Source organism: Ovis aries, chromosome 9 (assembly GCF_016772045.2).
Source record: "Ovis aries strain OAR_USU_Benz2616 breed Rambouillet chromosome 9, ARS-UI_Ramb_v3.0, whole genome shotgun sequence".
NCBI lineage: Eukaryota > Metazoa > Chordata > Mammalia > Artiodactyla > Bovidae > Ovis > Ovis aries.
Window position 1 is genome coordinate 34,865,381 of NC_056062.1, and position 26,289 is coordinate 34,891,669.

Sequence of the window (26,289 nt, forward strand, 5' to 3'; positions counted from 1 at the left end):
TGTACACTTCCTGTGACTTTTTGAACGTTGTGATTTCTACAGAGTCCAGCATTGCCCCCCGCACCCTCAACTTCCCGGTCTGTTTAAGGGAAGATGCTGACTGAGGTCATGGCCAAAATCCTAACATCCTAAGAGGACAACTTCACTGCTCAAAGTAACTATTGATCTCTAAAGCTGTCTTAGAAATGACTGCTGGTCAGCAGACCCAGGATCAGAAATACAACTCCATTCTACAAGAAGGGCCCAGGACAGAAAAAAGAACCTCAAATAGCCTCCTGGAAAACAAGGCCACCTGAATATAGCACTGTCACACTCCCAACAAGCGTCTGCAATCCTCACATATCATCCATATAGACAGCTTCCTCCCTGGACCCCTCTCCTGCCATAAATACAATCTGTGATATTTCAGTCTAAGCTTACCAGGAATCCATAGCTCCATGACCACTGGGAGAACAAGCAACATTTGCACCTGCTGAAAGGCCTCAGGCTGCACAAAAAATGCCTCTCACACACACACATCACACACACCCCCAACAGAACACACCACACACACACACAATTACACAGAACACACCACACACACACACCACAGAACACCACTGAATATACCACACGCACACCACACACACATCACACTCTACAGAACACCATACACATCCCACACACACACCCCATAGAAAATACACACCCCACTGAACACTCCCCACGCACACCACACACACAGCATACACTATAGAACACCACACACACCCCCCACAGAACACACCCCACATACACACACCTCACAGAACACACACACACCAGAACACCACATATACACAACCCCACAGAACACACATACACCCCACAGGACACATTCCCCACAAAATGCTTACGCGGAACGCTGCGAGAATGATCCTTGTCACCTTCTCTTTGACCGACTCCTGCAGGATGTCGGACAGGACAGGGATGATGTTGTAGCGCCTCAGGTGTTCACACATCTGCGGGCTGAAAGCCAGGAGCCACACGGAAAAGATCATCTGATACTGGAGCTGAAAGCCACACTTGTTACTCAGAACGCCCATGATGCTGAAAGGAACACAGGTGGAGACGACTTTTAGTAATAGGACAGTGCAACCGGAAGTAGAAATAACTGACTGCTCTTTCTGCCCCAGTGCGCCAGTCTCTCAGAATCACGTCCTCTCCTTTCTGCCTGCAGGAGGGAGCGAGCCAGACCCCTGCTCTCAAAGGGCCAGTCCACACTGCCGGAGTCTCAGGACGCTGCCCCCTTGCTCCAGGGCACGCATTCACACAGTGAACAGCAGGAGGGCCTGACCAGCATTCAGAACGTGACCCTTGCACCTCAGCACACAATTTCCTTTTTAATCTTACCTTTCACTTATATGCTACTTTATATTACTATATACTTTAAAAATACTTCAAATGTCATAGTACAAATGTTCACAAAGGGCAGTTTAATGGGCTATGGGGGGTGAGGGGAAGCAATTACTTCAGCGGAAGCCCACCCGCTTTAGCTCCAGTAGTTAAAAAGTCAGCGCTGACCTCCAAACTTTCCAGTAATATAAGAGTGTATTCTTGGTCTTATACAGGCACATAAACTTTCAAAAATAGTGTGTGCCATTCATGTAACTGAAAAGGAAACTACACAGAGAAAACAGGTCCTGGGCTCTTAAACCACAGTCCCCTTCCACTCTCCTCAAGCAGGCTACGCTCACAATTTTTTCTCTTCCCAGGATCCCTGCTTGTGATTTGAGGAGCACCAAAAAGGAAAAAAAGAAAACCTTCAATCCTAAACAAAAGAAATCGCAGAGTAAAAGTACATGTTTTCTTTCTTTAAAAAATGAAAAAATTTAATGACTTTTCTAAACTGCCCCACTCTCGGCAAGGTAACATATTCTACCTTTATTAATGCCTGTTCTCAACTTAAAAGTCTCTGCATTAATTCGATTGCAACTAACCTTGTTGGTGGGTATTACCATATCAAAGAGTGTAGGTTGGACATGACATATTCTAGATTCTATTTATGCCCTTTCTTGTTGCTAAACTGAATAGTTAACACTGGTTCAGTTCATTTCAGTCACAGTCATGTCTGACTCTGAGACCCCAAGGACTGCAACATGCCAGGCTTCCCTGTCCATTACCAACTCCCGGAGTTTACTCAAATTCATGTCCATCAAGTTGGTGATGCCATCCAACCATCTCATCTTCTGTTGTCCCCTTCTTCTCCCACCATCAATCCTTCCCAGAATCAGGGTCTTTTCAAATGAGTCAGTTCTTCACATCAGGTGGCCAAAGTATTGGAGTTTTGAGCTTCAACATCAGTCCTTCGAATGAATATTCAGGACTGATCTCCTTTAGGATGGACTGGTTGGATCTCCTTGCAGTCCAAGGGACTCTCAAGAGTCTTCTCCAACACCACAGCTCAAAAGCATCAATTCTTCGGCACTCAGCTTTCTGTAGATTCCAACTCTCATATCCATATATGACTACTGGAAAAACCATAGCCTTGACTAGATGGACCTTTGTTGGCAAAATAATGTCTCCGCTTTTTAATATACTGTCTAGATGGGTCATAGTTTTTCTTCCAAGGAGCAAGCATCTTTTAATTTAATCACTGCAGTCACCATCTGCAGTGATTTTGGAGCCCAAGAAAATTAAGTCTGTCACTGTTTCCACTATTTCCCCATATATGTGCCATGAAGGGATGGGACCAGATGCCATGATCTCAGTTTTCTGAATGTTGAGTTTTAAGCCAACTTTTTCACTCTCCTCTTTCACGTTCATCAAGAGGTTCTTTAGTTCTTCTTAAGGGTGATGTCATCTGCATATCTGAGGTTATTGATATTTCTCCTGGAAATCTTGATTCCAGCTTGTGCTTCATCCAACCCAGCGTTTCTCATGATGTACCCTGCATATAAGTTAAATAAGGAGGGTGACAATATACAGCCTTCATGTACTCCTTCCCGATTTGGGACCAGTCTGTTGTTCCATGTCCAGTTCTAACTGTTGCTCCTTGACCTGCAAACAGATTTCTCAGGAGGCAGGTTAGGTGGTCTGGTCGTCCCATCTCTTGAAGAATTTTCCACAGTTTATTGTAATCCACACAGTCAAAGGCTTTGACATTACCATACTCCAAAATACTAGTACCAATAACTAGAAAAGAGCATCTGGTTAGCCTCTCTGTATGCTGTTAGGGTCCACTAGACCAAACTTTAGGTGTTTGAGTTTTTCTTTTGAGCAATTATAACTATTTTTAGAAACAGCTGTTTCATGACTTTTATTCTTTCTTACAGGTCTTTCAAAGAACAAAAAGAAAATGCACTTTTTGTTTAATAGGATAAAATTCAATATATCTTTGACTTCCCTAGTGGCTCAGAGGGTAAAGTGTCCGCCTGCAATGCAGGAGACCTGGGTTTGATCCCTGGGTCAGAAAGATCCCCTGAAGAAGGAAATGGCAACCCACTCCAGTACTCTTGCCTGGAAAATCTCATGGACAGAGAAGCCTGGTAGACTACAGTCTATGGGATCGCAAAGAGTCGGACACAACTGAGCAACTTCACTTTCTTTCTTTCTTTCAATATATCTTACAGTTACAATACAGGTCTATTGGACCCATTTATAAACCTAAGATATACTGGGAGGGGTTGGGGGCAGGAGGAAAAGGGGACGACAGAGGATGAGATGGCTGGATGGCATCACCAACTCGATGGACATGAGTTTAAGTGAACTCCAGGAGTTGGTGATGGACAGGGAGGCCTGGCATGCTGCGATTCATGGGGTTGCAAAGAGTCAGACACGACTGAGCAACTGAACTGAACTGAACTGATACTATGAGTTTGTTAACTATAATTTGAAGAATCACACTATTTCACCATCCTAGATCTTATTTTATCATCACTCATTATTCTCAAGTATGATTTAAAAAAATAGTAAAGACAAAAGTTATTTTTAAAAAATGGATGATGAAATCACCTAGAAGATGATATAATAGTAAAATGAATAATTATCCTTTCTTACTGCCCTGCCCCAAATATCACATCACTTTGAAGAAGATAAACAGACCAGAAACACTACCTGTGTAGTCACCTTCAGGTTTCTGTGCGGAGGAGAGCTAACACGTGAGACAGCTGTCCTAAGAAGTGGGTTGCCTGCACACCAGGCTCCTGGCTGGCCTCTGGGAACATGACTGGTGATCAGCCCCCTACACAGAAATAGAACTTTGCCTAGAAGATGTTGTTGTTGTTGTTCAGTTGCTAACTTGCGTCTCTTTTGTGACCCCATGGACTGTAGTCCGCCAGGCTCCTCTGTCTGTCGGACTTCCCAGGCAAGAAGACTGGAGTGGGTTGCCATTTCCTCCTCCAGGGGATCTTCCTGACCCAGGGATCGAACCTATGTCTCCTTCATTGGCAGGAGGACTATTTACCGCTGAGGCACCAGGGACTAAACTGTGTACACAAACAAGATGCTATGTCTACGCTGAAGGCCTGCTTTCCCTCTGGAGTCTGGAATGTTGCTTCGGGCAAGGTAGCGAGCACCAACCTGACACACTAACAAGGAAAACCAGGGGCCCTGAGTCTCCAGCATGTTTCCTGGGGAAAAACATCACACAAGACGTTTGAAAAAAAATTTTTTTTTTTAAAAAAACACCTTCATTTCAGTGATTAAACGTTACCCCACATGGCAAGTGAGGGCTCACCAGTTCACCCCATCTGCCTCCACCCAGGCGAAGCGGTACTCATTGACTCGGAGCATCAGCTGCAGACACCCGGCCACGCACTGCACATACTGGGAACTCTGCGTGGGAGAAAGCACCTCAGGTCACCAGGTTGCACAGATGCCAGGGTCTGGAGTTTGTTTACTAGGGTTTCTGATGGTAATATCAGAACATCCAAAAGTCTCTTGTTTTTTCAAAAGTCAATTCTCCTTTTCACTTTCCTCTCTGACTCTTAGAAATGAAGCTGACTTCTTTTGTGAAATTAAGCCTACATGGTTCAAGCCTACATCTAATCAGGGAAATCAAGGAACACAGTAGTTATGTCTTTGATATGGTTTGATAAACAGCTTATTATCCTGCAGTGTTTCACTTACCCCTGAAGAGAGGCATGATACAGACAATACTGCTCTTCATAATTATATAAATATCAAAGATCAACAATAAAATGAAAAAGACAGAAGTGTAGTCTCTGAGATGGGCCCATATCTGAATGATATGAAGCTGGTTGCTGAACCATCCTTAGTAAGGATGACACTGCTAAGCACTCTGAAAGGGTACTCTTAGGATTAAGTAAAGTAGTTCATATAGCACAGAGTTAAGACATTTCATAGAAACTCAATAAAAAATAACTTAAAAAAAACTATACAGCATATAAAACCTAATTAAACATGTGAAAAAGATTATGACTTTTTAAAACTATCAGTTCAGCAGCAGTTTCTTAGAGAAACTGAGGTTAAATCTGAAGCTTGAAATAAATATGAGTAAATAATCCCCAAGAAGTTGCAGGCAACTCCATCTTAGAAAAGCTGTTGTGACATCTGGCCTGGGCTTCTCCCTAAATATTTACCATGAGCCTTACATCTGTAAAAAATGAAGGAACAGGGGAAATTTCAGACTCTGGCCTTAAAGAGCATGCTAATGGAAAGAAAAAAGAAAGGAGAGGACAGTGGATGTCATATAAATACACGAAACCTAACACACATGATGCTACTGAAGCTCTACGTTTCAATTTAAACTAAGCTTGTTAAAAGCTGACACTTCAAAGAAATTCCAGGCACTCAAACACAGAAACACAATGATATAAGTATATTTGGTAGAATAATCGAAACTCATCAGGGAAAGGTTATCTTAGGTTTTACCTAGAAAGTAGTGAACATAGTTACCCAAAGCACAATATATCCAATAGTACTAACATAAGTTGCCTAAAAACTCAAAATGTTAGCAAAAATTAATGACCTAAAAAAAAGGTGAATTTTCAGTTCTAAAACAACCTTCCATAATGGGAGAAAATATGTATGTATTTTTCCAATAAGGTCAGCAGGTAAGTAGCCCTTCACGAAAGCAGAATTCCGTCTTTCTTGTTGAGAGAAAGAGTCTGGGCAAGCTTTTTCCAATAATGAACAAAAAGGCAGCCTAGGGCACACTCTCCTCTTCCACTTATCATCAATCTCAACACAAAAATTTCTTGGTTCGCTGTCTTTTTCCGGGTCCATTTACCATTCTATACTGCAATACACGACACATTTTTAAAATGGCTTCTCCGTTGCTAGTTACAGCTTCAGCATTCACACATAAACGAGCAGATAAAAGATGTTGCTTCTAAAACCGCACTCTCGCCTGTGATGTACCACGAGGCAGTCCAACACCAGCTCAGAAATTATTTTCAGTGAACGAAATGCTGACAGACAACTGAATAACCGCCTTCAGTTAAACAAAGGAAACTATATCACTTCCTTAGCTTTCTCTCACATCATCCTATTTAGTGTCATGTATAAAATTATTCAATGACTTATTTCTAAAGAGAGTAATCAGCCTTCAATCATTGCAGTGAGTCATCGCCTCTGCTCCCACACAGACACAATCCAGGCCCTGCTGGAGACCTGTACCACCACCTGGTGCTCAGGCACTCTCAGCCCTCCCCAGAGCCACGCCCAAGCTCTCACCTCTACCATCACCCACACCCTCCCCAGAGCCACACCCATGCCCTCCCCAGAGCCACGCCCATGCTCTCACCTCTACCATCACCCACACCCTCCTGCCCTGCCTTCCTCCCTCGTTCCAGCAGCCAGAGAGCCGCTCAGCTGCCAACACCACACCCTACATGGCACTATACCTACGTCCATTCCCACATGCCTCTAGTCCAGCAGAGGCTGGCAGTACTTGCTGTCCAGGCCCCGCAGCCCCAGGAGGCCTGCAGCCCACTCCTCTCTCACAGCGCAACATGTAGCTCCAGTGTCTGTTGGTTTCCTCTACTCACCACCTAAATATACTCTATCTTTCTCACCTTCATGTTATCCCTAAATGCAGTACCAACCTCTGCATCTCTCTTCCTCCTAATACATGACGGTTTCTTGAAAGGTCCATCACCAGGTTCTTACTTCTCTTCCATCTTACCACCCCACCTACATAGCAACTGCTAGGGTCAGCAGTGACCTTCAAGTGCCAGGTCCAACCGTTAGTTTCCCCGTTGAGGACCAGACCTCCACCTCCAGTTACCTCCCAGAACTCCAGCCCCTCCTCTCTCCAGATGAACTGACCCACGGGCTCACACATCTACTCCTCCACCAGGAAAGAAAGGCAGTAACAGAGTATCGCAGTTAAGAACAAAGGCTCTGGGACCAGCTTGCCATACCTGGCCACCTCCAAGTCTCGGGTCCCTGAGTGAGCTTCCCACCAATAAAGTGGGGGAATAACAGGGCACATCCCGTAGGGTGTGGGATAATCTCATTAGCTAACATGTGACAGGCTAGGCGAAGATCCAGCTACAATGTGCACAAGCCTCCCTGGGAGAGAAAAAGCAACCTGACTTCTCAATACATTTAAGAGAAGATCATCAAATACACTCTCCAATATGGCTGACAATGGAATTCTCCTACATTATGGTGCAACTGGCAGAATTCAAGAGGGGCCCCCAGATCCATATTCTGGAGAATTAAAAATAATTCAAGGAGCGAGGAATGATAAAGCAGGAAGGCAACAAAAGATACACATAGGAACTGCAGAGACATTGTGCCAGAGTTACACTAGAGCTGCTACAGTGTTTACAGACCACTTTTCAACACCCGTCTCCATAACGCAGGGATTTAAGTACAAACTAAAAGATAATATTCCTCTAAATTTTGCAATCGTGGGCACTTAAAAAAAAGAAAAAGTCTGCAATGCAGAGAAGAACAGCTGTCTAGAGATAATGGAAACACACGTGTGTCTGGCGGCATCAGTGAAGCACAGAGCTGAACCCATCAAGCACACAACCAACCAAAATAAACCCCAGAAGCCAGCTGTAAATGAAATCCTCCAGGACTGGTGATTAACCCACCCCTAAAGCACTCAATGTTTCATGACTAGGAAACAAATCTTTTCCCATAGAGCTAAAAAGTCAGGGTGGACACCTCACACACACACAAGTGTGCACGTGTAGTTTTTGCTTCTATCACGACATTCACTTTAGAGAGTAATGCCGGACAATGTTAGTGTCAGGAGGAAATTGGAACCGTCTCCCTTTGCTGACGGATGTGCAAACTGGTTTAGAAAAGTGACTGGACTGCTGGATCTAAATTCACATGTACCCTGTGCCCTGGCAACTCCATTCCAGAAATCAAGTGCTCCAGGCATGAGTGGTTACATCTACCAAAAGCCATGTACAATGACATAACCCTGTATATATGTAATTAAATTTGATTTTCTCCTGTTCCTCTGTCTCACATCAATTTAATTCTCTGACCAGTCAGAATAACCCAGAAAAAGGAAAGGGTCGTTTTTTCCTCCCCAAAAAGTTATGACATGAAAAAAAAGTGACCAAAGAAAGGAAAGGAGGCAAAGAGGGAGAGAGGCTTTAGCAATCAGAAGTTTTGCTAAATTATCTCTGGCATATCACTGAAACTCTTCAAAATTGTTGTCTCATCAATACAAGAAAGCAATACCAGCCCACCAAATTAAAAAACAACAAACCTCTGCTACTCAAATCTAAACTGACATCAGTTTCCATTAAACACAAAACATTACAATGTACATCATCATTAAAATTACCTCATATTCAGGAACTAAAACACACAAAGCACAAGAATTCTCTTGAAGTTGGGTTATTAAGAGAGACTCTCCAGTCAACATTCATAAAATACCTATATTAAATTAATACCTAAATTAAAATAATTTCATCTTAGATTTGTCTTACCAAAAAAGTAATTTCACTATTAATTTACAAATTTATAAATCTCCTTCAAGTACTGCTTTCAATTTAATTTGCTTAGTCATGTAATTTAATTACATGACTACTGGGATCCTTTATTGTAGGGAAAAATTATTGTGGACTTCAGAAAATATGATTTACTTTATAAATGACAGCTTTGTATGCAATTCCAAGAACATATTTGAAATACAATATTAGGTTACCTTATTATGATAATATATAGCCATGGTAACAAACGTTATGTAAAGGAAAGTCTGGCACTGAAATACTTTACCATTTAATTTCCTTTTGCATTGCTAGAATATACACAATCCTTCCAAACATCCGATCAGAATAGCAAAACTGATAGCTTCTTATCTGTTCTCCTTTTTGTAACATTCATTCTTTGCATATACTTTAATGATCCTCAATGTTTAAAACATACTAATTTTATGACAAGAAAATAAAAGGCAATTGAACAATGAAAATGATCCAGGAAGTGCTTCTGGTAAATAGTAATGCTCTGGAAACCTGCACAAAGACACATAATTGGTCGTGAACTTCTTGAGGTCCTCACAGACTTGACAAGTCACCAGTGAGAGGGGACTGGAGTTAATAACAAGCATGCCCTATCCAGGTGTCTGATGCAGCTCACTCACATCCGCTACTGGGCAGCACTTCTGATAAACTCATCAACAGACGTTAAAGAAACAAATCATGAACATTCTCCACCTCCTCTGAAAGACTGAAAAGTCTTAAATTAAAAACACAGCTGGGCTTCCTTGGCGACCCAATGGTTAAGAATCCACCTGCCAATGCAAGGGACGCGGGTTCAATCCCTGGTCTGGGAAGATCCCACATCCTGTACAGCCACTAAACCTATACACCACAACTACTGAAGCCTGCACCCTAGGGCCCGTGCTCTGCAACAAGAGGCACCGCAACGAGGAGCCTGCACACACAGCAAGAGAGAGCCCTTGCACAGCAGCGAAGACCCAGCACAGCCAAAAGTGAAATAAATAAATTTATAAAAAAGAAAAAACATAGCCTTAAATTTAAAATAGAATCAAAGCTATAAAACTAACTTCACATTAACAAGAATGTCGGAACTGCCAGAAAATACAATTTAAGGAATTTGGCCAAAAGTCAAAAATGCTAAGGTTTCTTTTCCCCTTTCATTCTAAAATGCTGTTACTAAAAACATGATACTTTTAGGTCAGAGAAGCCTGTCACAGATAACCATGTATCACATGACTCACTCACATGAAATGGCTGCAAGAGGCAAGTCCAGAGACAGAAAGCAGGTGAATGCTTGCCAGAGGCAGGCAGGGGGTTAGGATAGGGGTGACTGTTGATGAGAACACGGTTTCTTCCTGGGGTGTTGAAAATGCTACAAAACTAGATTGTGGCAATGGTTGTACAACCCTGTAAAAATATGAAAATCTGCTGAATTGCAAGTGGAAGGACTATATAGTATGAGAAACATATTTTGATAAAGTTGCAAACAAAGTAACCAAAAAGCCTGCATAAAATGGAAAGCTGATCTGCTCACTCACACTTGCCACATTTCTGGGCTCAGGAGCCATGTGTGCGAGGGGCTCCCAGAGTAGACAATGAGAATATGAAGAACAACACTTCCATCATCATGGCAAGTTCCACTGGACAGACCTGCTCCAGAATATTAAATGGCAAGACAGAGTAAGTGACAAGAGAACCTGGCAACTTGACTGTGTTACTTATTGCCAATGAAACTACATCCACCCAGCAATAACCAGGGCTGAGCTGGGTCCACAGCAGAGACAGCCAGAGAAAAGGACATGGCCAGACAGGGAGCAGGCAGTCCCCTTGCTCCCTTGCACACAGGCATGGAAGAAGCTGGACAAAGGGAAAAGGATGTCCAGACTCTTCTAGCTCCTCCAAAGGCTGGGAGATATCACAGGGTTCCTCTTTCTGTCAGGGCATCAGCACAGCAATCAATGCCAAGGCTATACGATTTCCTTGGAAAAACCGAAAACTAATAATCCACATGCAGGAGTCAGCAAAGAGCTGAATGACAGTAGAACGTTAGTCAGCCTAAGTACGAGAAATCTGAAGTCATTCATGATCTTCACATTCAGGTAAAAATAACATATGCATTTTAAGCAAAGTTCATCTATTGAACATAATTTAAATAAAAATGTCTACACGGGTCCACTCATAACTTGGGATGTCACTTCTGTGCCATTTCAGAAGCCAAGACTGAGGCATCATGCTTCTCATACTGCAGTGCAGAGCTGTGCCCTGCTTGTCTTATACTGACATCAAGTGGCAGCAGTAGGGAACGCAGTTTACCCAACCCCATTTGCACACTGCCTGAAACCCTAAACGGATTTTAAGATGTAACATGGCTATTTTTTAAAAGTCTGAGTAGGCAAGGCAACTTGGAGAATGTCTAAAGCCCCAGGTTCAGTCCACAGGTCTTAGAACCCCTCTTGGGAAGGACACTGTCTCCATGGCGGTTTTGCCATGACCAGATGACCGTGGGCAAGTGGATGACCTCAGGCAAGCCAGTGTGCCTTTTCAGTGGCCTCACTGCTCATCCCTGAAATGTGGCTTATGGTAAGACCCACATCAAAGACGAGCTGTGAATATTCAAGGAGATGTAAATGCCGGGTGACTGAAACAGTGCCAGGCATATAGTAGGAGCTCCATAAATACCAGTTACCAATTCCGATCCCCCTACTAAAATGAAACCGTCAAAGGAGTGCTGACACCCCTCTCTCATCTGCTTTCCAAGTGGAGAGCCTTCTGAAGAAGCAGGACCCTTCAGGAAGAGACGGAATATGTTCAGGTGCGCAGGACACTAAAGGGAAGAGACTGGACATCAAAGGCCATCCTCTCTCCACCCAGAATTACCCTCGATGCTACTAACTTTGCTGGGATGTACGTGTCAGGTCCACCAGACAACCCACTTTGACTGACCACCACCAGGTCAACAGGATCATGTGTTCCACGTGACAGACAGAACAGAGCAAGAAAGGGATGTCATGTGACCAGAGCTCAGTCACTGCGGAAGCCTAAATAGCTTCCAAACCCTTTAACAACCAATTCAGTTTATAGACATGTGTCATTCAAAACACCTTTAAAATATGTGACAAATCTAACCAGATGATTTTCCAAACGATTTTTCAAAATTTCAAACTGATAGGAAAAAACTCAAGTCATATAAGACAAAGATTCCTAACTTAAACGTCTGCTTGTGGTTGAGCATCTAGACTTGGAGCCTACCTCCTCCTTCCCCACCCAGCCCCCAAACTGCTCACCTGGTTCTACACCTTGTTCTGATTCCACCTCAGAAGGCTTGTGCTGATTTCTGGCCTAACACACCCAAGTGTGCTAGGGTTAAGAGGTCAAGTCCCTCCACCCACACCCCAAGAGAAGCACCCCTCTTGGCTCTGAAATGGATTTTGTTGCCCTCCCTAGTCTGCGAGCACACATATGGGGTGTTTGCTGCAGATTATGAACACGGATCCCATGTGGCTCCCCCTGAACTTGGCTGAGGCCTATCACAGGCAGGTGGGAATGTAGATACAACTCTTCTATATTTTTAACTCTTTCCCCACCTCTCTCTCAACTGGCACTTACTGTGCCAGCTCCTACTTGTCCACATTTATTGCCAATTCTTGAACTCTTCTGAATACAGTGAAATCAAACCATTCCCAACCAGGGGAGATTATTCTAACCAGGAAAGGAATTTGGGGAGATATGATTAGTTTTAACATTTAACCTTTGGGCTCTACAGAAACGTGGGGCATGTCTGGCCTGAAAAGGGGGGATTTGCCCCCACCATAGGCCTCCAGAAAATCCTGAGCAACAAGGGCAAACAGTGGGTCTTCGGACTAGCAGGGAACTGAACTGTCTCCAGCTGCCTGACACGGGGCTCATGGATCTGTCGGACATTAGGGTCTGAAGACAGCAGCTCTGGTGAACTCACTCAAGTCGCTCTGACCCTCAGGCCCGAGATACAGCCGCCTGAAGGGGAACGCAACAGGAAGAGGGCGTCCCACATCCAGAGACAGCAGAATGTGACCCCACAGCCTAGGAAGGCTTATGCACAGCGTTCAGGACTCCACTAACCGAAGTGGAGGCGGCACCAAATCTGTGGACTTACATCCAGGGGATGCTAACTGTCTATGGCTCAAAGTAACTGATGCTTGGGGAGTGAGGAGGCCAGTGAATGAAGAGGGAGTGTACTTACATCGCTTGAAGAGACTGTTCCTGTTTCAGCAGCGACACCGCTACCACGCAGTTTCTATTATGAAATAAATAACTCATTACTTAGTTTTGTTTTTAATCTTATCCTACTTTATCAGCTTACTAATTTTATCATTATTTTCCTAGTCCTATTTAATGGAGTATCATCAACTAATAAAAAGCATGGGAATATATGAAATATTCTAAACATTGTTACATTCTTCCAGATATCTTAATCAGTAAGTTATCCTAAATTATCTTAAAATAATAAACTACATACTAAGTTCCAGCTAAATTGTTTACGTGCAGCTGGTGCAAAATTTCCAAGTCTCAGGATTTACTGCCTGAACTGTTTTTCCAATAAGACAATATCTTAAGCCCAACTATCTACACTGTGTTCTGCTTCGAAGCTTTCAAAACAAGTGTCTGATGATGGAAAGATACTATGCGGGACTCAAAGATGAGGCTATCCACAGCAAGGCTAACACGCTATAATGACAATCAGAACCTCACAGGTTAAACAGGAATGGGCAAAGGAAATTTAAAATAGAAAGCCAGAAGCTGAGTATGCAAGAGAAAATTGATAATGAATTTCTGCAAGGAAAATTTTCTTTTGTTTTATTTAACAACTATTACTGGCTAAGTGCTAGGCATGAGCCGCTATAACACAAGTATAATTAATGCTCAAACTATCAGAAAGAAGGCTCCTAAATGTCACTGTGAAGTCGAAAAACAAAATATTCAAATTTGCACCTAATTCAGACTTTTAAAAGTTTATTTTTATTAGAATCATGAAAGTGTGGTCCTTTTTTATGAGAGAGAAAATGCTTATGATACAGAAAAAGAGACCTTCAGAGACAGTGTTATCACACGGCATTTAAGCAAAGAAGAAAAAAAATCCCGAACAAGTCAATACTTCATTCCTCAGACAAGAGGGCTGTAATTGACTCCTGACCAAAGGCTGGGGGAGGAGTGTCTGCCCACAGCAAGAGGCAGCAGCCAGCCCAGTGGAAGCAGTGACCAGACTCAGAGCACAAGGGGCTGAAAACTCTCCCTGGAACACGATGTGCAAAGCAGAGAAGCTAGACCTGAGCAAGGCCAGAGACTTGGCAATTAAAAAAGAGAGAGCCAGCACGCTGGAAAGACACAGAAAGGTCTCTAAGAACATTCACCTCACACCAACAAGCTCGGGTCTGATGAAAATTGTTCCAAACACTGAAATACCTGCTTCTACTAGGGACTAGAGATCAAATTGCCAACATCCACTGGATCATTGAAAAACCAAGAGAGTTCCAGAAAAACATCTATTTCTGATTTATTGACTATGCCAAAGCCTTTGACTGTGTGGATCACAATAAACTGTGGAAAATTCTGAAAGAGATGGGAATACAGACCACCTGACCTGCCTCTTGAGAAACCTATATGCAGGTCAGGAAGCAACCGTTAGAACTGGACAGAGAACAACAGACTACTTCCAACTAGGAAAAGGAGTACGTCAAGGCTGTATATTGTCACCCTGCTTATTTAATTTCTATGCAGAATACATCATGAGAAACGCTGGGCTGGATGAAGCACAAGCTGGAATCAAGACTGCCGGGAGAAATGTCAATAACCTCAGATATGCAGATGATACCACCCTTATGGCAGAAAGTGAAGAGAAACTAAAAAGCCTCTTGATGAAAGTGAAAGAGGAGAGTGAAAAAGTTGGCTTAAAGCTCAACATTCAGAAAACGAAGATCATGGCATCTGGTCCTATCACTTCATGGCAAATAGATAGGGAAACAGTGTCAGACTTTATTTTTGGGGGCTCCAAAATCACTGCAGATGGTGACTGCAGCCATGAAATTAAAAGATGCTTGCTTCTTGGAAGAAAAGTTATGACCAACCTAGATAGCATATTCAAAAGCAGAGACATTACTTTGCCAACAAAGGTCCGTCTAGTCAAGGCTATGGTTTTTCCAGTGGTCTTGTATGGATGTGAGAGTTTGACTGTGAAGAAAGCTGAGCACCGAAGAATTGATGCTTTTGAACTATGGTGTTGGGGAAGACTCTTGAGAGTCCCTTGGACTGCAAGGAGATCCAACCAGTCCATTCTAAAGGAGATCAGCCCCGGATGTTCTTTGGAAGGAATGATGCTAAAGCTGAAACTCCAGTACTTTGGCCACCTCATGGGAAGAGTTGACTCATTGGAAAAGACTCTGATGCTGGGAGGGATTGGGGGCAGGAGGGAAAGGGGACGACAGACGATGAGATGGCTGGATGGCAAAACCGACTCGATGCATGTGAGTTTGAGTGAACTCCGGGAGTTGGTGATGGACAGGGAGGCCTGGCATGCTGCAATTTATGGGGTCGCAAAGAGTCAGACACAACTGAGTGACTGAACTGAACTGAACTAGGGACTAGAGGAATATCCACCCAACCACTGGCCATGGTTACAACCGCAGCTAATGGTGCTAACAGGGACAGCTCACCTGTGAGGCACAACACAAACATTACTCCCATGAGGAGAAGTCTAAGCTGAAACGACTCAGCGTGCTGGAAGCATACAGCAGCAAGCAATCTCTGCTACCCACTCTGGTTTTAAGAGTCTGGCTACCACACAGCCTCACAGCTGATCCCAAAGCAAGATGATGTCTGCTCAAAGGGAAAACTAACCTCAGAATGGGGGGGGGGGGGAAATGGGAATGAGGGGTTACCTATGTAATTAAACATTCTCATCCCAAATGGTACACACTCACGAGTTTTAAACCTTGTCTTCACATAGCTATTTTTCACTTTCTAAATATCTTCTTTTTGAAATCCCTCAACAATTCTATAAAATCTGCAAACTTGTGGCTCATATAAAAATACTTCTAAAAATTAAGCCCAAAACCTGTAAAAATGTATGCTGTTGACAGAGAAAATAACTGATTTTGTTCAAGACACTTCAGAATCTCCCTGTCCAAACAGAAAAGACTATGAGGCTCCACCCGCCCCCCGCCCCACCCAAACGAAGGCAAGGGAGGATAAGACAAAAAATAAATCCAAGCAAAATGTCATGGTGTCTCTCTCATGCTTCAAATTAAACTCTATTAAGATCATAAGGCCACCTAAAGTGTAAATGACACCTTTCCAAAACTTTATTTCAAGTAGACCTTTATTTGTGATCTAACACTGTCACCACCACACCTACCAGCAATGCTTCTCCTGGCCTCACCCCTGCTGTCACCCACACCGCCACACACACCACCCTGCCTCCTACCTGTCCTTCCATGGATCTCCTCCCCACCCAGTTCGGCTCACTGCTCCCTTGAGGCTACTCCCTCCAAGTGCCCTACCACCTCACACTTGCTCACTGGACCCCCAGAAGGAAAGAAACCCTCAGCTCAGCCCCTGGAAGTGTCCAGTCACCTGTCCTGCTCCAGGGAACCAGGGAGACAAAAGAGACAACTTGTCATCTGCCAGCTGTCACACCCGTGAGCTGTCTTCCTTCACGGAGCAGCGAGGTTCAAGAGGCCTGACAGCAGCAAGATAACCTGCAAGCAGGCCACCTGTTTCCCTGTGGCTGCAAACTCAATCCCAGGAGGACATGGTGGATCCAGAGAGGCAGCTGCTGCATGAGACAGCATCTCAAGCTAGAGACAGCGGCCCCAGGCCACCCAGAGTGTATCTTTTGAAGCTGTGTGAGTCCTTCCAATCCTCCAATCCATGTGACCTTGGCAGCCGCCTTCTGAGAAGGGCAATCCTCCCCACTTGCAGAAATGCAAGATGGGAAAATCCCAAGTGGCAGAAGAGACAGGAAGGTCTGAGTGGAAGCCAGTCAGAGAGAGAAAAGGTAAAGCCCCTATCAGACCTGTGAGCAGCATGGCTGAGTCAAAGAGTTCAAGATGGCTCTAGTTTAACACAGAGTTTCTGCAACTTCACATAAATATCTTAAGTAGCTTTACAGAACCAGACGCTACATTCTTTTAAGAATACTAAGAGGAGTGTCTCTTACCTGTGAACTCAGTTGAGTCTTTATCCAATTGAAATAGTAATTCAAGTCGCTGCCTTCCATCAGTTCTTTTCCCCAAGCTGCTAACTTGGCAATAATTCTTGCTGCCTGAAAAACAAGAACTGCATTTGAATATTATTCTAAAAATCACAACATCAACCCTAAAAAGCAGGACTTGTAACCATTTTGTAGCATGACTTCTTTTAGCTCTCAACTTGTCCCAACATAACAAATTATATTTCATTTTTAAAAATATTTTAATAAGGTCAAATGTAGTTTTAAATACTTCCATTAAAGTGAACCAAAATCAGTTGTATGTTAAGAATTTCAGGACATTCCCTACCTTATTCTGAGTTTCAAAAGTAAGACTGGGATTCATTACAAGACCAGCAAAGATCAAAAGAACACCAAAGTCCTTAGAGACTCTCACCAAACCACTTGCCAGAGTCCTGAGCCATCTCCACAACACATTGCCAGCACCACCTCACTCATTCAAGCCCCTGAAAGTCTCACACTTTATCTATATCATGATACAAAATATATCCTAGGTATGAAATAGTCATTTCTTACAATGGAAACAAATACTCTTTTCTCCTCAATCAAAAACTTCTCAATTTTCTTCAAGCTATAAAACAAATCATGAATTTTTTTATTAAATAGGCATTATATGTTCTTCAAATCATCATGCATACTTCAAGTATCTTACAGTTTTGCCAGTTACACATCAATAAACCTGGAAATTGACAGATATAGACAGGGAGAAAAAGGCAGTATAAAATACTGCTTCATTCTTTGAGTACTTTTTATAAGCAAGTCAGTGTTTCAAAATCCCAGGCTTTTATGTCAATAAACTCATGGAATGCTCTGCAAAATCTGAACTGTATCAGGGCAATCCCGCCTCCTCTGAGCACCCAGCCCCATTCCCACGGCCCCCATCCCCACCCCCAACACCCGTCACTAACCACCAGTAAGGAAATGGAGCTCTGAAAAATCAGCGTCAGAGCAGCCACTCCTCTGGCAACTGGGAGGTCACCTAATCATAACTGGTGTTCTTCCTGAAATCAGAAACGTGATCAATTCAAAACTCACCATATGAACAGTAAAGAGATCCTGGCGATTCAGCATCGGCAGGAAGTAGGACCAGGCAGTGTTCTTGCTACGTTTAGCATAGTCAAAGAAAATGCTAACACGCTGGTGATTTTCCTTAGAAAGAACAATCATTGATCAGAATGCATTTTGTTAAAGAACATGACAATTATGCACCGCTTCTCAGCCTTTCGTTCTCCGTTCCCTCAATCAGTGTGTTTTTTTCCAGTCTGTATGAGATCTGTCCCCCCATTATTACTACAGTGGAGCAGGGGGTGGTGACGGGGACAGGGGAAGATGTCTTTAAATAAAAATCACCTCTAATGTATTATGATTAATTTAACTGTAGTAAGCCATGCTAACAGATGCCTGCACTTCTCCTCAGCCTGCCCTGCTCCTGACCTGCCCCTCGCACTGCTGTCCGGACACCTTCGCCCTCCATCCACACAAAGTCGGGAAGAGGCAGAAAGACGCCAGTTTAGGTCTAGATGGAAGGATCCACAGGAAGCACCTCAAGCTATTTCCAGGCAGGCAGGGGAAACAGGGAATTAAAGAAATCTCGAATGTTCATGGTTACTCCTAGCATGTTGTGTTAGTAAAATCAGGGCAGGTGTAGACAGCAAAAACCAGCATATACCAGCAGACAGATTTGAGGAACAATTAATTCTTAGTTTCTCAGTTCAAATAATACAAGCTCTACCTCTCACTGAAATGTTCTCTGTGTATCGATGGCTGAAATCCACTACCTGATTCACTAAGTGAATACAGTGGTTAAGAAGCAGTATTTGGCAATGACGCAAATAAACACATCAACAGTCATTCTAATTCTCAGATCAATAAATCTTTTTAAACGCAATGGTTTTGAGACTTCCCTGGTGACTCAGTAGTTAAGATCCTGTGCTTCCGACACAGGGTAGTCAGGTCAGAACATTTGTTGGAGAACTAGGAACCCACATGTTGCACAATAGGGCCAAAATAAATATATACACTGTGTTTTTTTAATATGTATTCACTTGGCCGCACTAGGTCTTAGTTGCAGCATTTGGGATTTTAGTTCCCTGACCAGGGATAGACTCCATGCCCCCTGCACTGGGAGACACTGGACCACCAGGGAAATCCCCAAGGATTTTCATTTTGGTTTATAGTACCAGTTATGTTTTTGAAGAGTAGAAAACTATCTCCTTCAGTAACACATCATTAGAGTCTAGAACTGAAATACTCATGGTAATGACTTCATCAAAAAACTGTAAGTCCAAGTAGGTCATCATTAACATCGACAGGCCATGGATTTTGTAGCCAGTTGGCCTGTTTCAAAAAGGATTACTCTGGATGCCAACAATCTAAACCTAGATTATACTTGGGTATAAAAATACAATACTGTGAATAAGGGAGTCTCTGTGTTGAGGGACAACAGAGCACTAAATAGAAACTGTAAGCCACTGGAAAGGTCCCACATGATGAGCAAAATGTTCTCCAAACACACCGTGCTTCTGAGGGCAAACACCTTGCCTACAGTCACCACTGAGCTCCCAGTACCCGGCACTGGTCCAGGACACAAGGATGCTGAAATCTGTAGAAAGACTGAAGGAGAAGAAGCCGTGTCATCTGTGAGTACGCAGAGCATCCAGAAAGCCTGTGGGGGTACATCAAGCACTGCCGTGTTCAGCACAGAACTCAGAGGAAATGTGGAAAAAAGACACACCAGTCCCCCCAAAATCCTGAAAACCACAACGGCCAGTGTGGGGACAGCCCCATCTTCACCATGATAAGCAAATGACAACTCCACGGTGAAGAAAATCACACCATCACACCCTGAAAGCAAACAAGTGCTTAAGTGAAACCTTACAGAAATGCTACTCCTGGGAAAACACAAGGTAAGGACTGAACATGTCTGCTGAGGAAGACACCCACCTGCAGCGTATCATCCACCAGGGTGAGTATGTACTGAACTGTCTGCTCTTTGGAAATATGAGTCATCAGATTTATAAATGTCTTAGCACACTAAAAAAAAAAAAAAGAGGACATGAACATTAATCACTGTTTTCAACTGCAGATACAATGCTCTAATGGAATTTCAGTAAAATATTATTCTCTTGCCTAAATGAGGATGCAATTATAGAAAATGCATCCTTTCATACATATGTGACCAAGTACAGGAGGGCCATACTCACATCAGATTTTTTATAATTTCTATCATGTCAAATGTTTACTATTTTAAAATGGATAGACCTAGCCATCATCAACGCTTGACACCATAAAGAAGAAGTTACACAGACAATCTAATTTTAAATTTTTGTTTTGATGTTTGGGTTTTTTTGGTCTTTTGGGAAGGCTTATGCATTTATGAGGAAGCAGAATACCAAAACAGCAAAAGTACAGGAATTCAGTTCAGGTGCTGCAATCAGAAGTTTCCATCCTACAATTTAATAACTGAGTCACGATCGCTCTAGAATTCAACAAGACTGGCACTCATAACATGCCTCCTCCCACACTTCCCAGGATTGTACATTTGGGCTAGCCTGTGCACCATATCCTTCAGCCCTTCAGGGCCCCAATTCAGAAATTCTGATGGGTGGCAGTTAGATGTTGTTCTAGTGAGAATACAAAGTAGACAAAGAATTTTCTTTAAAAAAAAAAAAGTTAAGCAACTTTGAAAATACTGTATACTTTGAAACAGCAATTTCCACGCCAGGAATGTACCCTATTTCAAAAAAAAAAAAGTTTCAGAAAATGCTGGAAAGGATGGAGGAACATATACACACTCAGTATGACATTTTTTCCAAAATTAACAAAGAAAACTAGAAATCACTCAAATGCCTTCCAACAAAAGAGAATTTTTAGTAAAACTATGACATTTGCTTAAGAGGAATGTCAAAGAATCACTGAGAAAATCTCTAGAATGTCTAACAACCCAGGGCAGGGCTTGTGGTCTGCTCTCTGTACTGATCACCTGACTGCCTTCAGTCTGAAGCATCTCCTGCTTCTCCTCAGGACTTCTTTTCATCTCAAATCTTTGAATGAACTCGCAGTCTTCAGAAGAAATCATCTGCCCCCTAGAAAGAGACAATGAGGTTTCTGTTCAGAAAGGACTGAAAGGTCCCTATGAGCTAGTGATACAGAATGCTTGCCTCTCTCCTCTCTCTGCGAGCACTGACCCCAGGCCCAGCACCCACAGACCTGTCTTCAGAGTTTAGCTGCACCACCTCCTGGTCAGGGGCCTCCCAGGATCTGAGCTCACTGACCCACAAGATGCGAACAAGAACCACATTGTCTTTAAAGGGCTGGACTGAAGATGAAACAATTCACATGAGGTGGTCAGCACAGGCCTGGTCCCCCAAAACTCAATAAAATACCACCTCTGGGCACTAGCCAGGTCTCAGTCTGTCCCCACCCAAGCCAACCTAACAGGTCAGCAGCTCTGGCCCCTTCTGTGACAGCCAGCCCAGTCAGGCAGTCCTGACAATTCTTCTTCCTGACCTCACTCTGCTCCCTACTTACCTGACTCTCGGGGGGGCTCAATCCCATAGCCACAGCGCAGCAGGCTTCTGGCTTCCAATCACACCTTCCTCTATGCCCCTCGGGGGTGGCTCAGCCCCATGGCCACAGCCCAGTGGGCTTCCTGCTTCCAATTCCACCCTCCTCCACACCCCTCTGACCCTGCAGTTCTGTCAAGCGCACATCTGACTGCACATTTACTCCTTTCACCTGGTCAGACTATGAATCTAAAAGGCAGTTCTACCTAACACCAAGGCAAAGGCTTTTAACAAAAGTCCTTTTTAAGTCAGTTGACAAATTAAAACCTTTATGAGAGGCTTCCCTGATGTTCCAGTGATAAAGAATCCACCTGCCAATGCAGGGGACACCAGTTCGATCCCTGGCCCAGGAAGATCCCACATGACGTGAGGCAGCTAAGTCCATGCACCACATCTTCTGAGCCCTTACACTCTGCAGCCCATGTTCCATAACAAGAGAAGCGACTGCAATGAGAAGCCTGTGCGCTGCAACTAGAGTAGCCCCTGCTGGATGCAACAGGAGAAAGCCCAAGCAAAGCGATAAAGACCAAGCACAGCCAAAAATAAGTACTTATATTTTTAATAAAAAACATTTTTTTAAGCACTGTGAGCAGCACAGCTCACCCACTGGAGCCCCAAGCTGTTTCAATCACACTAAGCTGGTGACAGCTAACAGTTCTAAGGAGGAAGTGTTTTCTTCCATATTTGTTGGGCTTTTTCCAGTGTTCCTCTCACAGAAGCATGACCATGAAGAAGGCCAAAGCACAGGCACATGACAGCCCTGATTCACAGCGAACCAGCACTTACTGGAGGTAGGACTGCCAGTTCACTTTGTTCGCACGGACTTCCGCAGCCTTGGCGGCAATGATGTTGGTGGGAACAGCAGCATCCACAGCGCCCCGGATATCCATCTTGGTCATCTAAACTTATGATCTTGACTGTTCTACCGATCTTCAATTTGCATGCAAGGCAAAACCAGAATACAAGGTGTGATTGTTTTTTAACAACTGCTACTATTATCATCAATAGCATCATTATCACCATAATCTCTAGGAGCATTCATCACAAACATTAAAAAGACTGAACATTAACATCATTATATTTCAAATCTTGTCCAGTTATACACTACTCCATAAAAGTATTCTCTATAGGTTTTCACTTTTCCAGGAAATGTTTTCCATTTGTTGGCACTAATACCGCAGTAACATTTTAAAAGTAATCATAAGATATTGGGCTTCCCCTGTGGCTCAGATGGTAAAGAATCCGCCTGCAATACGCAAGACCTGGGTTTTATCCCTGGGTTGGGAAGATGCCCTGGAGAAGGGAAAGGCTACCCACCCCAGTATTCTAGCCTGGAGGATTCCATGGACTGTATAGTCCATGGGGTCACAAAAAGTCAGATAGGATTGAGCGACTTTCACTTTCATAAGATATTAAATTCAGAAATCATACTTACTAGAATAGGCATACAAGATAAAGTATTTTAAATCTATATAGTTGCTGCTGCTGCTGCTAAGTCACTTCAGTCCTGTCTGACTCTGTTCGACCCCATGGACTGCAGCCCATCAGGCTCCTCCATCCATGGGATTTTCCAGGCAAGAGTACTGGAGTGGGGTGCCATTGCTTTCTCCGATACACGGTTGAGATCAACTTAAAAATAAGAACTTGCATAATATAGATAGACCCAACTATTTTCTTTACATTTACTAAGTACCATTTTAAAGTGACATGAAAAACCTACATGTCTTTTTATAACGTTATTCAAATTAAGAGATTCAAAGTGGGAATGTAAGATCTTAGAAGGCAGAGCTTTCTTTTTTCAATCAAAATTAATAGCAGTTTCAAAATCAATATTGAGATAATTTTTTGAAACAGAGATTACATTTTAGGCTCAGTCAACAATGGGAGACTGATCTGATGATATGAATGCACAATAATGGGCTTTTAAGTAATTCTGACTTCTAAACTTAAAGATAAAAGCTTAAGCCTGATTGTATCACGACACAAAATATAAGATCCAGTTTACAAAATAAAAGCTCACAGTTAGTTATGACCAAAAACAAGCTAAAACCACAACCCACATTCTTCTCCAGGGTCCCAACGACCTTAAGTCAGTCTGGAAGGAATCTCTACATCTGAGGATTTGCTGTCTAAACAAACAGAGGCACTGCGGACCGGCCGGGCCCAAGTATAAACAGGCTCCGCTCGGGCCAAACTGGGACCGCGGAATCGAGAGGGCCCAGCCTCGGCTGGCCCTCCCGCGGCGGGCGACGGTGCCTGCGGGCGGGCGGTCACCGAGGCCCTGAACAACCCGAACTCCGCGCCGGCCACAGCCGCGGCCCCGACCCGGGGAAAGCACCTCTCGCCCGTTCACGCTCTATCCTGCCCTTCCCTGCGGGGGAGGCTCTGCGGTTCCGCAAACGCCGCTCAGACCGGGAAGGAAAGACACCTGGGAACCCGGGGCTGGAGGAGGGCCGGGGGCGCCTGGGCAGAGGAGGAAGCCAGAGCGCGGCAGGGACGCGGGGAAACCGCAGGCTCGCAGAGCCGGGGCCGCAGCCGGAACGACCCAAGAGCAGCCTCACCCCGCGAACCGCGGGACCCCCCAACGCACCCAAAGGAGGCAGGAGGACGCGACGGTCTGGGAGCCGAGTCACAGCCGAGTCGGGGGTCCTCCCGGTCCGGAGGCCTGGGCGGCGGCGGCGGGAGCGGTCCCGCACCGAGGAGACGTTGAGAGCGGCACAGGCTGGAGGAAGCCGGAGCGGCAGCGGCGGAATGACAGGAGCGCCGGTCACGTGAGCCGGGGCACGTGACCGCGCGGAAGGCGGAAGCCGGGAGGGCCCAAAACGGCTCGCGGAGCGCCCTTCTACGAGGCAAGCAGGGATTCTCCCCACCCCGACACCGGCGCTCCCCGGGACAGGGCTGGGGGCACCAGAGGCGGAGAGCGGGGCCAAAGCTTATTGATCATTTATCGTAACCGTCATTCCGAAAGTGTTAATTTAGAGCTTTGAAATCGGTTAACTTTCACTTGGATTTGACAATTCAGTGAATCAGGCGTTCTTAAAACGAGTCTCAGTTATGAAGCATATGCTGAGACATAGATCCCAAATGTCAGATTTTTACTGTATTCTCAGAGTTGGGCAACCATCACTGCAGTCAGTGTTATAACATTCTCATCGCCCCAAAGAGAAACCTCTTACTCTTTAGCCATCATTCTCCATCTCTCCCCAAACCCCCCTGCCCTAGGCAGCCGCCCCTCTACTTTATGTATCTAAGGAGTGGCCGATTCTGGATATCTTAGGAGGGGCATTATACAATACGTGATCTTTAGAGATTGGCTTCTCTCACTTCGTATATGTTCAGGGCTCATTCGTGTGTCAATACATATCAGTACTTCATTCCTTTTTACAGCTGAATAAATGTTCCATTGTGCGGATATACCTTTGTCTATCTTCCACTAGTTGATGGGCATGTGGGTTGATTTACAGTACTGGACACTTGCATGCAAGTGTTTGGTAAACATGTTTCACTTCTCTGGCTTCAGCGGATATCTACAAGGGAACTGCTACATTGAATGATAACCCTGTTTTCCAAAGGGAAGGTATCACTTTACATTCACCCCAGCAGTGTGTGAGGGTGCCAGTGCTTGACATCCTCACTAAAGCTTGTCATTGTCTGTCTTTTTGATTAAAGCCTACCTACTGGTATCTCCTTGGTGATTTTGACTTGGAAGTCAAAGATGCTGAGCATCTTTTCATATGCTTTTTGGCCATTTGCCTGTCTTCTTCTGAGAAACATCTGTTTACATAATTCACCCATTGCTAGTTTTTTTTTAAGAGCTCTTTATATATTCTGGATATAAGTCCCTTATTATGTATTTATGATTTGCCATATTTTACCCTATTTTGTGGGTGTCTTTTCACTCTTTTGATGATGTCCTTTGAAAAACAAAAGGTTTTCATTTTGATGAAATCCAGTTTGCCTGTTTTGTTTTGTTTTTTTTTGTCACTTGTGCTTTTTGGTATCATGTCTAAGAAGGCTTTGCCTCATCTGAGATCACAAATATTTTCTCCTAAGTTTCCTTTTAAAAGTTTTATAATCTTAACTCTTAAACTTGGGTCTATGATTGATTTCAAGTTAATTTTTTAACATGATGTGTGGTCCAACTTATGTTAGTTTTATATATCCATTTTAGGGGCCTGGGACTATGTTATGAAAGGAAGTTCTTTCAGTTCATAGTCCCCAGCAATGCATACCTGGGGTCCTTACCTCTGTACTCCTCCAGACCCAGCAGAAGCCACCTGGGCCTTAGATACCTTTGACCAAGGATCAAACCCAGGCCCCCTGCAGTGGAAGCGCAGAGACTTAACCACTGGACCACCAGGGAAAGTCCAATAATCTGATATTTATAAAGCACTTTACAAAAAGGAAGTATGATGTAGAAGCCAAGTTTTGACTTCATGGTTAGATGACTATCGCACAAGGAAATTACTTCAATTAATTCTGTGCTGTGCTGTGCTTAGTCACTCAGTCGTGTCCAACTCTTTGTGACCCCATGGACAGTGGCCCACTAGGTTCCTCTGTCCATGGGGATTCTCCAGAAAGAACA

The 26,289-nt window shown here is 43.9% G+C and overlaps 1 protein-coding gene across 4 annotated transcripts in view; it reads right to left on the reverse strand.

Moving 5' to 3' along the window:
- ATP6V1H (ATPase H+ transporting V1 subunit H) overlaps nt 1-26,289 on the reverse strand; it is a 71,463-nt gene that overhangs the window by 22,016 nt on the left and 23,158 nt on the right. The window contains exons 1-9 of one of the 4 annotated variants that reach the window (XM_004011678.6): nt 24,295-24,475; nt 22,491-22,634; nt 21,122-21,224; nt 20,083-20,172; nt 18,175-18,288; nt 17,089-17,193; nt 13,117-13,170; nt 4,697-4,794; nt 876-1,068 (exon numbers count right to left, since the gene is read on the reverse strand). In XM_004011678.6, the coding sequence (XP_004011727.1) occupies nt 876-1,068; nt 4,697-4,794; nt 13,117-13,170; nt 17,089-17,193; nt 18,175-18,288; nt 20,083-20,172; nt 21,122-21,224; nt 22,491-22,603 (870 nt within the window). In that variant the 5' untranslated portion in view covers nt 22,604-22,634; nt 24,295-24,475. Of the gene's footprint in view, nt 1-875; nt 1,069-4,696; nt 4,795-13,116; nt 13,171-17,088; nt 17,194-18,174; nt 18,289-20,082; nt 20,173-21,121; nt 21,225-22,490; nt 22,635-24,265; nt 24,476-26,289 lie in introns of those variants that run through there. The other 3 variants (XM_042254206.2, XM_042254207.2, XM_004011677.6) reach the window with 3 other exon arrangements.